Source organism: Lontra canadensis, unplaced genomic scaffold (assembly GCF_010015895.1).
Source record: "Lontra canadensis isolate GAN:19392208 unplaced genomic scaffold, GSC_riverotter_1.0 scaffold1, whole genome shotgun sequence".
In the NCBI taxonomy this organism is placed as follows: domain Eukaryota; kingdom Metazoa; phylum Chordata; class Mammalia; order Carnivora; family Mustelidae; genus Lontra; species Lontra canadensis.
The window spans coordinates 115537463-115553011 of NW_022630995.1; the positions used below are offsets into that span (position 1 = coordinate 115537463).

General features: G+C 39.8%; 2 protein-coding genes across 2 annotated transcripts in view; one reads left to right on the forward strand and one right to left on the reverse strand.

Annotated features, from left to right (window-relative positions):
• Nucleotides 1-10506: 10506 nt before the first annotated feature.
• TIGD2 (tigger transposable element derived 2) lies at nt 10507-14582 on the reverse strand. The gene is made up of 2 exons (XM_032861763.1): nt 14252-14582; nt 10507-14077 (listed from the first exon to the last, which is right to left on the reverse strand). Exon 2 carries the CDS (start codon nt 13189-13191, stop codon nt 11614-11616), a length of 1578 nt encoding a protein of 525 aa, XP_032717654.1. The 5' UTR covers nt 13192-14077; nt 14252-14582; the 3' UTR covers nt 10507-11613.
• A 319-nt stretch (nt 14583-14901) lies between these two features.
• FAM13A (family with sequence similarity 13 member A) overlaps nt 14902-15549 on the forward strand; it is a 359485-nt gene continuing 358837 nt past the window's right edge. Inside the window, exon 1 of the mRNA XM_032861787.1 lies at nt 14902-15057. The gene's annotated coding sequence lies outside the window, so the exon portion shown is untranslated. The remainder of the gene's footprint in view (nt 15058-15549) is intronic.

Here is a 15549-nt window from a genome sequence, read left to right on the forward strand (position 1 = left end):
GGGCCAATATAAACTGACATGTCAAAGTGAGAACCCAGTCCTTGGTGCTCATTGACTTTCACTGATAGACAATATATAAGCAAGCCATTGTAGATTGAAATCAGATATACATTAACAATGATCCTTGCTTTAGAAATCTTAGGCTATGCATGAGTAAAATATTAATGGAAAATAGAACTCAAACTGAGTGAAAATACCAAATTTTACCACTTCAGTATTTTTTCTAGAGCCAACTTTGACCAGTATTTGCCCAAGCCAACTTTTTTTTTTTTTGCTTTTGTTTTTTGTTTGTTTGTTTTTTTGCCACCAAACATCTATTCCTCCTGCTAAAATATGAAGTAATGGTACTTTCAATCTTATTTGAAAACCACGTCTCACAATTCCCTTCCCTATCTCTGAGAGTTTTGTGGGCCCTGATTCAGTGAAGCCCAGCAGTCAGACCCATGCCCCCTGTCCATAGCTCTGGCCTAGTGGCACATATTAGTCATCAGAGCCAAGAAGGGATGAGGAGATGTTTGCTAGAGATAGATCTGATGGTATGAGAAGAACATGGATCTCGGGGCTCACCAATACTCTTATGTGATGAGAGGAGCCAGCCTGGGGTGAAGGTTGTCTTACAGGGAATGCTGACCCCAAAGATGCACCCTAAGAACATAGCTAGGTCCTCAGTGAAGCCATACCTAAAGCCAACTTTCTTTCTGCACTGTGGAGTCTAGTGGCCCATGAACTTTCACATTCCTCCTTTTAAACCAGTATAGGTTAGAGTATAACATTTGCATTACAGTAAGTCAAAAGAATACAACATCCCAACATCAGGCTACTTTTCAAGCAGCATAATGTGGAGAAATGCAATGGTCATTCTGAGCTACTCTGCAAAATAAGATGAGAGAACAATCACTGAAATTGAGAAATATTGTTCCTAAATACATAATTATACTATTATTTTTTAATTTGAAATAAAATATGTTTTGACTTGCCATTTTACAAAGAACTAAAATGAACATACCTGTTATATTTGTCTGGAAATCAGGTCGTGCCTTTTTAATATAATGTGACTTTGAACCATATTCAAAGAAGTTGGATAGAATAAATGTTTAATCCTTAGTACTACAAAATCAAGAAGATGAGTTATGTGTCCATAGATCTCTGAACTCTATTAGTAGGCTCCATGTCCTTCCCCATGTCCTAGCCCTGGATCTCTGAGAGGATTTAACTATGTTTGTAAAAAAAGGAAAAGTAATTCAAGCTGACAACTGAATGTCCTACTTTACTTTTTATTTTTAAGAGGCAGTGATGTTTCCAGGTTTGCAGAATGGAGCTTGTCAATTTTGGTTAGGTTCAAATCCAGTTCCTCTAGAGGATGAGGTTAGTGTTAAATTTTTAAGTGCAATTAATGATTTACAGTGAAAAAGTTAAATCTTAATATAATGCTAATCTTCAAGTTGATTGATTTAGGATGTGCTTCCCATGGTTCCCATTTCTCTCCCCCATTATATTTTTCTCCATTGCCTGATAGACAAAGTCTATCAGAGGGACCAGGGGAGCCCTCACTATAGTCGTATGGGTTTTCCCCTCCCCCTTTTCCTCCTTCACTTTGCCTTTTGTTCCTGTTCCTATTCTTTTTTCTCCTTCCCTCATCTTCCCACTCTCCCTCCCTTTCTGCCCTCCCCATTTTCCATTAGTCAAAGAGAAGGAGGTAGAATTGATACCTGGGAGTAACGAGATATACTGAAGGAGGAAGGGAGTCCTTCTCTCTCTGTACCACCATCAAGGTTTAGGCACCATTGAAAGGCACTAGAAATAGTCTATACTCACCTTTCTTATTTTTTCCTCACTCATTATCTTCTATTTAATATTTTAAAATTGTAAAATATCACACACATGCAGAAAAGCACAAAAAAACATAAGCACAGTTTATTTACTGCCATTATGTCTTTAGCAGACTTTTACCCAATTCTGCCCTCATTCCTCAAATGGCCCTGCTCTGACAAGGGTCATGGGGACTAATTACTTTAATGATAGCTATAGTTTATTTTCAAACTTCTATTGAATTCCTTTTCAAATCTGCTTGATCTTTTATTTTTTAAGTCTCCCATTCCTTGCTCATAGTTTGAAGTCTCGCTATATAAACTAAACTTTGCTATGCTTGCCTTTTATACCTAACAATTCCAGTAGATAGAGTCTAAGTGGTATCCAGTACTGTTCTCAGTTGTTTCTGCCGACTCTTACACCTGGTGCCTTGTGAGCTCTTGTTCTCTGTGAGCTGTTGATCTTTGGAACTTTATCCATGGAAATTTTTGGAGGCCTGTGTTGAAGTTGTGTTCCTTCAGAGAGGATTTGTGTTACTCCTACCAATGTCCTGCAAACATGGCCACCTTAAATTAAATCCTCAGTTCCATTGTCTGGGGACCACACAGATAGAGTAAATTCATATCGCAACCCTATGAAGTCAGGCTTGTGTTTACAAATTCTCAGGAAAAAAAAAAATGTTTCTAGTCCTCCCACCCAATGCCAAGGTCAAGACAGGAAAGTTTTCTTACTGCCCCTCCTTGTAAGGTCATTTGCATTTCCCTTTCACTGAAGATGTAGTCTTTTCTGGTCCCAACTTTATGGAAGATTGTCTCCTCTCTGACTTTCATTAAATATTTTACTGTATTTATTTTAATAAACTATGTTCTCCCACTCTTTTATTGTAAAATCCTTGAGAATCAGAACTTTTATCTTCATGTACATAGTGCTCAATATAATACTGATTCATTTTGTCAAGTAGTGTTTATTGACATTTGTGCCAGGACTACTGAGGAACTGAATATACACACAAACATTGCCAACACACTTAAGGTCCCTGCTGTCCTGGAGCTTAAATTTGTTAAGGCACATTGTTCAAAAAAGTATTAATGAAAGAAATGAATGATCCACAAGAGGAAAGAAGAAAAGGCAACTGCCAGCCACAAAAGAGGGTAAGAGTACATTTACAGAAATAGCAACAAAAAGGACCAAAAGAGTGAAAATCAGCTACTGAAGGAGGGCATTTTAGAACCAAATCTAGGTTCAGAGTGTCAAATAGGGCCCAAGATGAGAATAAATTGGCTTAACTGGAGTAGGGAAGTCTAGAAATAGGAAGTTAAACAATTCCCAACAATGCTTATAATGTTCTAGAAACCTTGTTTTTTAGGACGGCTATGTGTACATATGTCATTTTAGAGGATGGGCAAATAAGATAACGACAGTAATTCTGAGGGGTACATTCTCCTTCTCCTTCTCCTTCCCCAACTTTTCCCTCAAAGGACCTGTTCATTTCTCTGCATTTCAGTCTCCATCTTTTATTCTTTCTTATTTAAACATTGACACTTTTGCTTTTCCACTTATGTGTGCCTTCTCATTCTCCATTTTTTTCCTCAAGGTTACCTTGACATTGGTGGTAATTGTTCTAATGAGATGACTCTTGTTGGGCTGGAAGATAGCTTCAGGATAGGGGCTGGTTGCTTTGATTAGAAGCTTGGAATCTTTGGCCCCACCCCAACTTTGGGGGCAGCAGGGAGGGGCTGAAGACTGAGTTACTCATCAGTAGCCAGTGCTTTTAGTCAATCATACTTACATGATTAAACCTTCATAAAAATGTTTACAGAAGAGGGTTTAAACAGCTCCCAAATTTGCAAACAAATCTATGTGCCAGGAGTCTGGCATACCAAACTCCACAGGGAAAGAGGTCCCTGGCTCAGGACTCTTCTGGACCTCGCCCTGTGTGTCCCTACATCTGGCTGGACATCTATATCTTTTATAATAACCTGTAATAGTAATGGTATGGGTGTGGAAAACCCCAGCTTTATTACCAAGCCAGACAGAAGTGGGTAGCCTTAGTGGGGACCTGATATCTACAACTCCTATAAGAAATGAGGACAGTCTTGCAGAATGGAGCCCTTAAACCTGTAGAGTCTAACTCTGGATATTTACTATCAGAATTACAAAACACCCAGGTGGTGTCAGGAGGGAAAAACAATCCTCAGCCTGCTAACAAACTTTCCATTGTTACTTCTAATTACACCTTTGATAAACATGTTGAAATTATATCAGTTTGTTACTAGAATATGACCTGCATTGCTCATATTCATTCTCCCTATCCCACCATAAACACAACTAATTTCTTCAAGGGCAAGTTTATGTTCTACTTGTGAGAAGCCTTCCCAGATCCTCAACAAAATTTACCTCTCTCTCTCTCTCTCTCTCATACTTATATTTCTTATTTTTTTAAAAAAGATTTTATTTATTTGAGAGAGAGAGCATGATTTGGGGGAAGGGCAGAGAGCCTGACATGGGGCTCAATCCCAGTACCCTGAGATCATGACCTAAGCTGAAGGCAGACATTTAACTGACTGAGCCACACAGGCTCCCCTCATACCTTTATTTCTTATATTATACCATTAAACATGGCACTTTCCTAATCTGCTTTATGTTAGAGTAAGCAAGGAATACACAAAGAACAACAACAAGAGTTATTATATAGGGACATCCTACAAAATATCTAACCACTACTCCTCAAAACTGTCAAGGTCATCAAAAACAGGTAAATTTTAAGAAACTGTTAAAGCCAAAAAGAGCCTAAGAAGGTATGAAAACTAGAAGTAACATAGTTTCCTGGATAGGATCCTGGAATTAGGTTAAAACTAAGGAAATCTTGGGGTGCTTGGCTGGTTCAGTCTGTAGAGCATGTGACTGTTGATCTCACGATCATGAGTTCAAGCCCCATATTGGGTGTAGAACTTACTTAAAAAAAAAAAAAACTAAGGAAATCTGAATAAATTATTTTTTAAAAAACAGTTATGTATATGGATAGACAAAGAAACAAGGAAAATATGCTATTCTTCAACAATCTAGGAATCTCTTACCAAAATTAATCCACATATGAATCATTAGAATGTATCATTAGTATGGCCAGTAAAACCACTGCTTAGCTACACTTTGATAATTCTACAATTTATCCTATATATTTAATAATAAATTTAAATTTAAATAAAATTTAAAATTTAATTTAATTTAAATTAATTAAATTTAATAAATTGAATTAAATTTAAATCTAATTAAATTTAAATAAAGCTACATTTTTTTTAATTCTGTGATTAAAAGGAACACCTCACTTTTTTCCCTAAATTAGTGAAACATAAGTGTGTGTGTGAGCAATTGATAGTATTATGAAATAAGACTCTGAAGCTAGCTTATCTTTTTAATATCTAACCTTCGGATAGCAAATATAATATATAATTATGCTTTTATAAATACAAATTTACTAAATGGAAAATTTTTATGTACTGCATTATTTTATTTTCAAAGGAAGGCAAGATTAACACAAAATATTTTTATCATATTTCGTGGAATCTAAACAATATTTATGTATCATTGAAAAAGACAAAAATGCTGTCAATTATAATTGTAAGATTGTACTGATTGTAAGAAGTATCCCAATTTGGGGGACATCTGGGGGACACAGGGGGATAAGCTCCCAACTCTTAGTTTCAGCTCAGGCCTTGATCTCAGTGTTGTGAGATGAGCCCTGCACTGGGCTCCATGCTGGGTACAGAATCTACTTAAGCCTCTCTCCCTCTACTCCTTCCCTCCCCAAATAAATAAATAAAGCTTTAAAAAAAAAAAAGAATTATCCCAATTTCATAAATAAAAAAATGTGTATCTTATAATCAATGAAATACAGTTTTTTTTTCTCATGGTAGAAATGAATTTATTATGTATGTGCCTATTCAATTGATGTAAGCCTAATTTATAGTACTGAATATTTGTATAGTGCAGGGAAAAACCTGCATTCTCTAGTTTTTATAGAAAAGAACTAGATATTTTATGTGCTATAGGTGAAGTATTTTATTAATCTACTGAGGAGATACACACTCTCCCAAATTTTAAAGTCAATCAGCAAATGGCCCCAAAAAGCAGATTAACAGAAAATGGAAATACTATCTCTACTTATTGTCTGATAGTTACAATTATTTAAAAAATACGATTATACTTTGTGAGTCAGCTTTGTGTTGTGATTATTTTGAAATAGCTTAAAGTATATTAGTTCGTATTAGATCTCATAGATTACTGAAGTTCCCATTGAATTAAACTTTGAAGCTAATTTTTTAAAGCCAAAGGGGAATTAAATAAACCATCTAGGCTATCATCGCAAATTAACACACTAAGTTTATGTGCATAACATCAGACATTTCTCATTAAGAAAAAGGTACCTTTAAAACTTTATTATGACCAAAAAAAATTGCTTAGGTAAATGAGAAAAACCCTTTGCCTTAAGTTTACTATGTCTCTTTTTAGGCTCAAAGGTAATTGTGTTTTCTTTGTAAATAAGCTCCTGAAGATCAACATATTCTAAAATGGAGGAAATAATTAGGTATCATTTTTGTTAGTCTTAAAATAAATTAGATGTGATTTGGTTAAGAGTTCAGCTGTTAAGATTCTCCAGGAGAACAAAAGCACTTTCGTAGAGGTTCCTTCATAGGTTAATGAGGCTACTGTACAGTCAGTTTTTCTCTTCAAACTTAAAAAAAAAAGTTTAAGTGTTCCAAAATCTCACAGATTTCTTTAATTTCTGTGCCATGACTCTAAAATATCCTTCAATGATTTAATTAGCTATTGTGTTAATAGCTGATAATCTCTTTGTGGGGTCACTATGAAAATTAAAATCCCCATGGGATTTTTATTCTGGTCTATGTCCAAAGGTGTAGGAATATTCACATATCACACCTAATGTTCCATAAAGGAACTACACTATATATGTTCATATCCATCTTTACTTTGAATACAAATGTGGAAAACAGTATTTCTTACACGCTTTATTATGCATTTATCATACCTGTTGTTTCTGGCTTTCCAAATTATACTAAACAAGTACATCCTTGACATAAGCATGAAAGCTAGGTGGGCTTGGGGCTTGGGGTGACATGCAAGGGGAAAGAGTGAGGAGCCACCAACGGTGAAGGGCTCCAGCGCCCCGAGTGATTTCCATGTAGAAGGGATGGTGGCCACCCTGGCGACAGAGACATGGTGGGATCCACCCCCCACCCCCAGGCCTGATCTTTTGATCAGATGGGAATTAAAAAGATGCCCTCGTGGTGACTGTGCCTGTCAGTTGCATGGAACTTCCTTCAAGGATTTTATGAGCCTGGTGGATTTACAATGATACTCAACCATCTGGGGAATACTACTAGTGGAAGCTTTCTCTGGAATCACACACACCCAACGCATTTCTGGATGCTAAAAGTGGTGTGAAGAAAGGCTTTGGCTGAGTAACTCATAGATTCCTACAACCCAAGAGGGAACAGAGGACCACAGCTTCCCTCAAGGGCTGAGATTTCTGACCTTATCTCAAACATGAATGTTTGGATGGGTCTCTACCAGCTCCCTTTGGGGGCTCCCTGTGAAACAGATGAAGTATTACATTTCACACAATTGGTCTTGAGGATCACAAAATATGCCTGGCACATGGAAGACATTCAGCACTTGAAGTAGGGACACTCTTCATCCTCCAGGAGAAGACAGAACTTCATGACCTGAGCCGAAGACAGTTGCTTAACCAACTGAGATACCCAGGCACTCCGAGACAGAACTTCAAAAAGATTTACCACATGTGTCAAGGAGGCAGGTGTTGTGCTGGGGTCCAAGATGAAGTAGGACAGAGAGTACAATCCAGCTCTTGGGAGGCTCATTGTCTAGAGGGAGCCCGTATCCTTGGCCAGTAGGCCACATTGTCTGGAGTTGAGAGGAACTTCTACTCCCTTTTTGGTCACTGTGTGACTTTGGATAGATCAACTCCTTTCTCTGGGTCATTGCTGGGGAAACCATCTAACTTCTCTTCTACACTGGGACACCCTTAAAAGTAAAAGGGGCACTATAACACTTACCCTAGGAGAACTAGTTGTAAACTAGGACGTTACAGGGCAAATCAGGCCCAGTGACTCCTGGACTCATCAGTTAGAGCGAGACAGTGTTTTTGGTGCTGGTGCTAGTCCTGCTCGTGCTGTTTCATGACTGGGTCTAAATCTACCTTCACTTCCCCCACTGAATTTGCACAGGCAGTTTGCATTTCTTCTTTTAGCACAGGAGCTTATCATCTCACAAGTATGTGTTCAACTGCTTGGAAGAACCCATTTCTCTTTGAGTCCTGTTATCTGAGACTGCAGCTGGAGCAGCCCCCACCTGTGTTTTTTGGTTTTTACTAATGGGCCCCTGTGATTGACAGCACACACTGTAGTCCCAGGAGCTTGGGAGGGGTAGGGCTTAGCACTACCCCCTAAGTTATGCAGACACCCCAGCCGGCATTCCCACTGATGAGGCAGTGCCTTAGACTTCAAGAGGTGCTTGCCTGGGCCAAGCGTGGAGACCAGGAGTTTACAATCAACAGCCATAGGGTTCCTCAGTAGTTGGTGTTTGTAAAAGCTTGGAGTGTGCCTGTATAACCTACCAATCTTTTACATTTGAAGAAGTAGATTCAGAGAGGATCAGAAAGCTGCCAAGGTTATCTAGGAAGAAAGCAGAGAAGCTGGTGTTCACATTCCAGTTCGTCTTCAAAAACCCTGTTCGGCTAGCACTTCTCATTGTGACAATGAGGTATGCAAGGTGATTTTAGGTTACAAACAGACAAGTTGTTAAAAATGATTGTTTTACATTTACTTTAATTTGAACTAGAAAAAGACCACGATTGGCACACAAGACTTGTGACTTTGCAGATATCATTGCTTAGGATGTAAAGTATATACTTAAATAAGAAAAGGTCAGCTTTGCAAAAATAACCAGGTAAGAAGTGGAGATGGCCTTCCTGAAGAGCTCCAAATTGGGAGTGTAGGTCCTGGCTTTGATTTATGTGGCTCTAGCCATATCACTGGAGGGATAGCGTCTCTGAGCCTGTGACTTAAGTCGCTATATACTGCTTCATGTCATCTGGGCCATTTAGTCCACTATGATCCTCCCTAAATCCGGAAAATTCATGATGAAGTGACTGTACAGCCCAGCCTGAAGCTAGAGTGAAAACAGAAAGAATACCAGAAAAACTGCCATTATCATCCTATAATTCTGCTTAAATTGACTGTGGCTGTTAATCTGTGCCCTGCCAACTCTTCTATGTTGATCGAGCACCCAAAGTTTCCCAATTAACTGATGTATTATTCTTTGAGATTGAATTATGAAGTGGTAAATATTCTAACTGCACTTTAAAAAAAAAATACTGTCAATTGACACTTTCCATTTGGTCTGAATTTTTAGTCTTTCAAATCCTCTAAAAAATACGCACTTGTATAAATGGCGGCCAAGTCAGAATTTTTGACTCTTCAAAGTGAGCAAAGTCAAATGAGAGCACATTAGTTCTGTGCTTTTCAAACTAGGATATATTAAGGAGCATGTGGTTAACCAAGATAACACAATATATCTTCCCAGGAAATATAATTAATATATAACCTGAAAAAGCAAAAGGATTTTTACATTACAATTGATTATGGAACTAGGACACACAATTTATATTAGCATCTATGATAAAACACAGGATTAAACCATTTTAATGTCATACTTGAAGGGAATTTGAGAAGTTTTTGTTAGCAAAAAGCCCTGTGAGAAGTGCAAAGCAACATTCAAGTATGTCTTTACCATCATTAGGTTTCAGAATCCCTTAGTTTCCAAGAAGCAAAATAGCCTCAGGACTCATCCATGTACAGTCTTAATTTCCTCAGGCCTATCCAAGAACTGAAATTGTGTAAGATGATGAAGTTGTGTTAATATACTAATTTTCCCAAAGAAAGTAGATTCTTACTGGTTTTCTTAAACAGCCTTTCTTGAACCAAAGCCTCAGTTCAAAAAGGCAGAATCCTATGCTCTAATGACAGCCTCATGAAGAATGGTCAGGGGCCCTAAAATCTCAAGTCAATCACAACAAAATTCCATTTTTATGGCTGGGCTTAATTACTATAACCAGGGTTTTCTTTCACGTTTCTTTTGCTCTGAATTTTTCCACTGATCCTATGTTATGATAATTTGATAAAATATTTCAAATGTCCTACTTACTATTTTATCTACTTTAAAAGTATTTTATTACTTCAGTGAATTATGCCAATACTAGTAACATAGATCCTGTTCTATGTACAACACCAACATCTGTTTATTTTATTAGCAGGCCAGGGAGTAAAGAAATTACAATTCTTTTCCCATTTCTTTTATAATTCAACCTAAGATGCCTCAAATGTGTCTGCGTACCTCACTGTGCCTAACAGTAGATGGTCAGGAAATGACTTCTAAATTGGATTAACCTTCCAGTTTTCACTGAAATAAATTATTATTGTATTTTAACCAAAGCTAGTTACTTGTCTTTTATCTCACTTCCCTTTAAAGGGTTTTCCCAATGCAGCAACATCACAGTTGAGTCATAGCACCGGATCTGTTCAGCATAACTTTTGAAACTCATAGCTTCAGCAACACAGTAACAGGAGCTAGCACTTAAAGAGCCGGGTCCTGTTCTAAGCCAGTATTACTTAAAATCCATTTATCAAATCATCTGCTCCTCATAAAAACTCTCTAAAGCATGTATTCTTATTTTACATATGGGTTAAATAACCTGCCCACGGTCACAGAGCAGCCCATACTCTTCTATAGTGCCTTTCTCAAATTGTTTAATGTCAGTCCACCATTCATGAGAGGGATGGTTCCACAAATTATATGTATGCTTATGTTCTCAGTACCCTCACCAAAAAATATGCTATAAAAATTTAATGACATACTTTGTAAGCTTTTAAGTGTTACATAATATCAAACAGATTACTAAAGAGAAAAACTATTGATATCTCTACAGTAATCAAGGATCCAAATAAAAGATAATAAAATTTAACTCTTCTATCTTCTAATTACAATGGTTTGGGAACCAAAATCTCTTTTTCTGGAACAGGGATGGCATTCTTTCCACAACTATGAAGGAACTCTCCCTACTGTCACATGGAATAAAAGTGAAGTGCCAGCTCTTTCCCTGGAGACATTTTTATTTCTTCTTCCTTCATTATATTCAGAGATGGCCAAACTGAACTTCTGATTGCCCAAATACTGTTGGTATAGAATGCCATATTTAAGCTTGAGACTATTTTCCTTTATTTCTCTGCTTTCACAATGAAATACATCAAGCATAATTTTTGTTAAGCTCTAAAACTTTCAGCAGGTGAAAACATCATGGAAACGGAAACTTACCCCCCAACATATTTCATTTGGAAACTGAAGTTCAGAGAAAGTCATAAAAATTCAATTTAAGTAAGATTTATTGATTGCCTAGAGTGTGCATGATCGTCTATTAGACACAATGAAATTCAGGCACAAAACAGACAAAAGATCCCTGGCCTCAGGTACTTTATGATCTAACTATTATAATACAGATTAGAAACAGTAAACAAACAAGTTACAGGGCAATGCTCACTTACTAGAATCAACATGATAGGGCAGTAATTTAAGTAATCCAGAATGGTGTCTAATCCTAAAATCATTTATAAAATGCATTTAGCCTTGAAATCCACAGCACTTCAAACATGATAATGAAGTTCCACTGCAGATAAAGTCACAAAGATACAAACACACTTAAGAGTATTATTAATGATTTTTGTTATTTTGGATCTTCTGTTTTCTTCTTATTATCGTTCGAAGCCTCCGTAATACCAGTTTATCAGACAGAAGCATGTCATCTTGTTGTTCTAGATAATCCAATAAATTCTCGGTCCATTCAAGTGCAGCCTTATGGCTAATATGTTTCTCTGGATTCAGATCTGCTTTTCTAGTCTTATTGTAATGCTTTTGTTCTGCAGGCTTGGCCTGGTCCTCAGCACTTTCACTGTCAGTTAGCACCTGACAGCTTGAATCATTACTCCGAGAGTCAAACCACTGATCAATATTTTCAATGTCAACGTGTTCACAGGCTTCTGTATTCTGTAAAACCGTTGCTAAGTTAGCTGCTAAAATAGCTCCTTCATCAATGTTCATGCCTGAATTTTCTTCATTGCTAGGGAAAAGTTTTTTCCATGCTTTGGTTATGGTACTGGATTTTACCATGTTCCAAGCTCTTGATACCTCATAAATTGCATCCAACACTGTCAAGTTCTTCCAAAACATTTTTGGGTCAATTCCCTCACCCATGTATTTCTGGAGAAGTCCTGCTCGGTAGTATCTTTTTACTGTGGCTAGAACTCCCTGACTCATAGGTTGAATTAGACTTGTGACATTTGGTGGCAAATATTTCACAATTATTCTGCCATCATCTGAACTCAGTAATTCTTCATTTGGATGTGCTGGGGGAAAATCCAAAAGAAGCACTGCTTTTTCTAGAAGCCCCTGAGACTTCAAATGCTTCTGCACCTGTGGCACAAAGCATTTTTCAAACCACTGTCTGAAAACAGAATGTTCTATCCATGCACTTTTTTGACTGAAATAAGTGACAGGAAGGTTTGAAAGGTCAGCTCCTTTGAATGCACGGGGTTTTTTTGCTTTTCCCACAACACAAAGATTAAGTTTGTGCAAACCAGTGGCATTTGCACAACACATAATAATGATTCTCTCTCTGCTTGATCTATAACCAGAGGTATTCTGCTCAGTTTCAAGAGCTAATGTCCTTGATGGTAGACATTTCCAGAACAATCCAGTTTGATCAGCACCATAAATCTGCTCTGGTTGTAGATTCTCTCTCTCAACAAATTCCTGAAAGTTACCGCAAAATTCACTAGCAGCAGTTTCATCTCCTTTTAACTTTGTTCCTTTACCAGCAGCCTTTGGAATACCATGGCGCTGCTTAAACCGAGTTAGCCAGCCAGATGACGCATTAAAATCACCTTCCATCCCCAGAGCATCAAAAAAGAATTTGGCTTGTTTTGCACAAATTGTTCCAGACACAGGAATCCCATCTGTTTTCTGTTGGTTAAACCACTCTATCATAACCCTATCCAGTTCCTCATATGTTGATGACTTCATTGACTTACGTTTGGATACCCCACTCGTAGGATCTGAACTGTTTGCATAGTTTATTATCCTTTCTTTGTTCTTTTTAATATCACGAACTGTGGATTCACCAATTCCATACACCACAGAAAGCTTTTTGAAAGAGATGCCTTCCTCAAGTTTCTTAATAATGTCAAGCTTGTCCTTAATTGTCAACACCACACGCTTACGTTTCCCCAACATTTTAAGAACAAGATATTTAACAACTTAGACTTGAATACAATGAGGCTAGAAAATGGGGTTTTACGATCCCTTCCTTGACCCCGCCTAGACCTAGATGGATGGTGTGCTGGTCAATTTCCAAGCAAGGCCTACCAAGACTCTCTTCACTTTGCTGTTTTAAAGCCTACAAAGTTCTTTCAACAAGGACTAGTTTTAATTAACCCTATCTTCTTTCTTCCTCCTCACTCAGTTTGAGGTCTTTCCCCGTACTGCACTCTCAAAGGAGACTGCAACTAATACCGTACCAACAAGGTCTCTAAAACAGTCCTATTTTGTATTCAGTTCTTGCCATCATTACGGATGAGATACTTTGCTAAAGGAACTAAGACTCTGGTGGGACTATTTTGGGAAATGTGCTAGGGAATAGTTTAAGAGAGGACTTATAGACAGGACATATAGGTACAAATAATGGAAAAACTCATCCCTTGACCTCTTTGTCAGGCAGTGCACTGTATGGAATACTGCCTCTTCTAGGCAGGACTGCTAGAGATTATCAAGTGAGTGGTTATGAAAATCATAGGCAAGCGAGGTAAAGCAAGCTGGACAGAAGTGAGCAGTGCAAATAAGGTGAAAATGGACAAGCAGAAAACTTTGTACTTTAACATGACACAAACTTATACCTAATGTATTTGGCAACTGGAAAGGCAAAAGGTGGACAAGAGGTGGTGTCACATGATTAAAGAAAGCATTAAAAACTTCATTGGTAGAAATCAGAACTCATGGCAGAGGGTATGAGGTGGAAGGCTCAGTGAAGATGTTAAAATAATCCTGGTGAAAGATGATCCTCGATGGGTCAACAGAAGTAGTTCCTGTGGGGAGCTGTATAAGCACTCGGTGCCTCCGAAACCTAAAGGAAAATACCAAAAATATTTTTTTTCAGTATCAGGGTCTGTGGCATTACTCATATCTATCCTGAAACTGTACTGAGAAAATTAACGCCTCCTATCAGTGTGATGACAAAATCCGACAAATAATGCTTTTAGGCATTATCTGAAGTGACAGCGGGACCTGAATTGCCTACCTCCTGAAATTAAGAGGTCAGAGACAAGCCGTGTTAGCGAGGGCCTCTCCCCGCAGGGCGAGCTCCGGAGCGCGGGACGTCTTTGCTCACGCGGAGGGAGCCCGGATTCCTCCGTGGACGCCGGCGACCAGGGTGTCACCGCCGCAGCGAGCGAGCGCTTGGCCCAGGGGACGCCAGTCAGCGGGCCGAGGGCATCGCTCTCCGCCAGACAGCGCGGCGGCCAGACTGCCCTGAAAGCAAATGGAGTCTCTAGAGGGTTGCTGACACTGGTGGCGCGGTAGCGGCCTCGGCGGCGAGGGGCGAGCGTCGCCGCCGGAGCCGGAAGGCGGGGGATTAGGGTGCACGCGCGCGCCCCCGCAGGAACGCTGTGTCGGCGAGGGGGCGGGGCCTGCGCGGGCGAGTGCGCGCGGCGTGGGGGCGGAGTCTCCAGTGAGAGGGCGGGAGGGGGCGGAGCCGCCACTGCAGTGTCTCTAGGCGCCGCGTGGGTTTCACTAATGGCCTGACAGCTCCGGCCTGCCAACTAGTTCGCCGACCAGCAGGGGGCGGTACAAGTCCATTCTGTGTTGGCCCTTCTTTCAGTGGCTCTCCTCTGCGGGCGAGGCTTCCTCCACTCTCAGGTGGATTAAGAATCGCACCCTCTGAGGGCTCCGGAGAAAGCTGCGCATCCTCAGGTGCCTCGAGAGGAATGCGAATGGGGCTGGGCGAGCGCACGTGGGACGTGTTTACAAATAGCGGCCGTTGCACCCGCGCCTCCCAGCGCCCGCCAGCTGGGACTGGGCCAGTCCGAGCCAGGATCATGAGCGAAGGTAGGAGCGAGCAGACGCGCCTGCTGGCGGAGGGCAGGAAAGCTGGCTCCCCTTGGGGACCGGGTTCAGGAGAGGAGCTAGGGCTTACACTCTGCAACACCTACCTGAGCAAGACCAGGGTCCCTGAGGCTCAGTAGGGGTTGGTCAAACCGGGTGTCGACTATTTCCACCCTGGGTGCGCTGCTCCAGGGTTTAAGTCACAGTCACTATAGAAGGGGACCCTGTGCAAAACCGACTGCACCTGGGAGACGCGTGAGGCTGTGGGAGGCTCCCTCATGAATTTCCTGCCCTCCTTTACTCATTCTGCTTCTCGGTAATAATAAGGAACTGCAGTTTGACAAAGAGTCCCTTGATTTATTGTAAGTGGAGATACCGTTCGTTTCTATCTTGGCATTCTAAAAGGGCCGAATACCAGCACCTGTGCATTAGTAACCTTTGCGATGAAGCACGCTTTTTCCCCCTTCCCGGACTGGGTCCTTGTGGGGCCCTCGG

What these genes read in the sequence shown, in the direction of transcription:
- TIGD2 (XM_032861763.1), bottom strand. Translation starts at nt 13,191, where the DNA reads ATGTTGGGGAAACGTAAGCGTGTGGTGTTGACAATTAAGGACAAGCTT.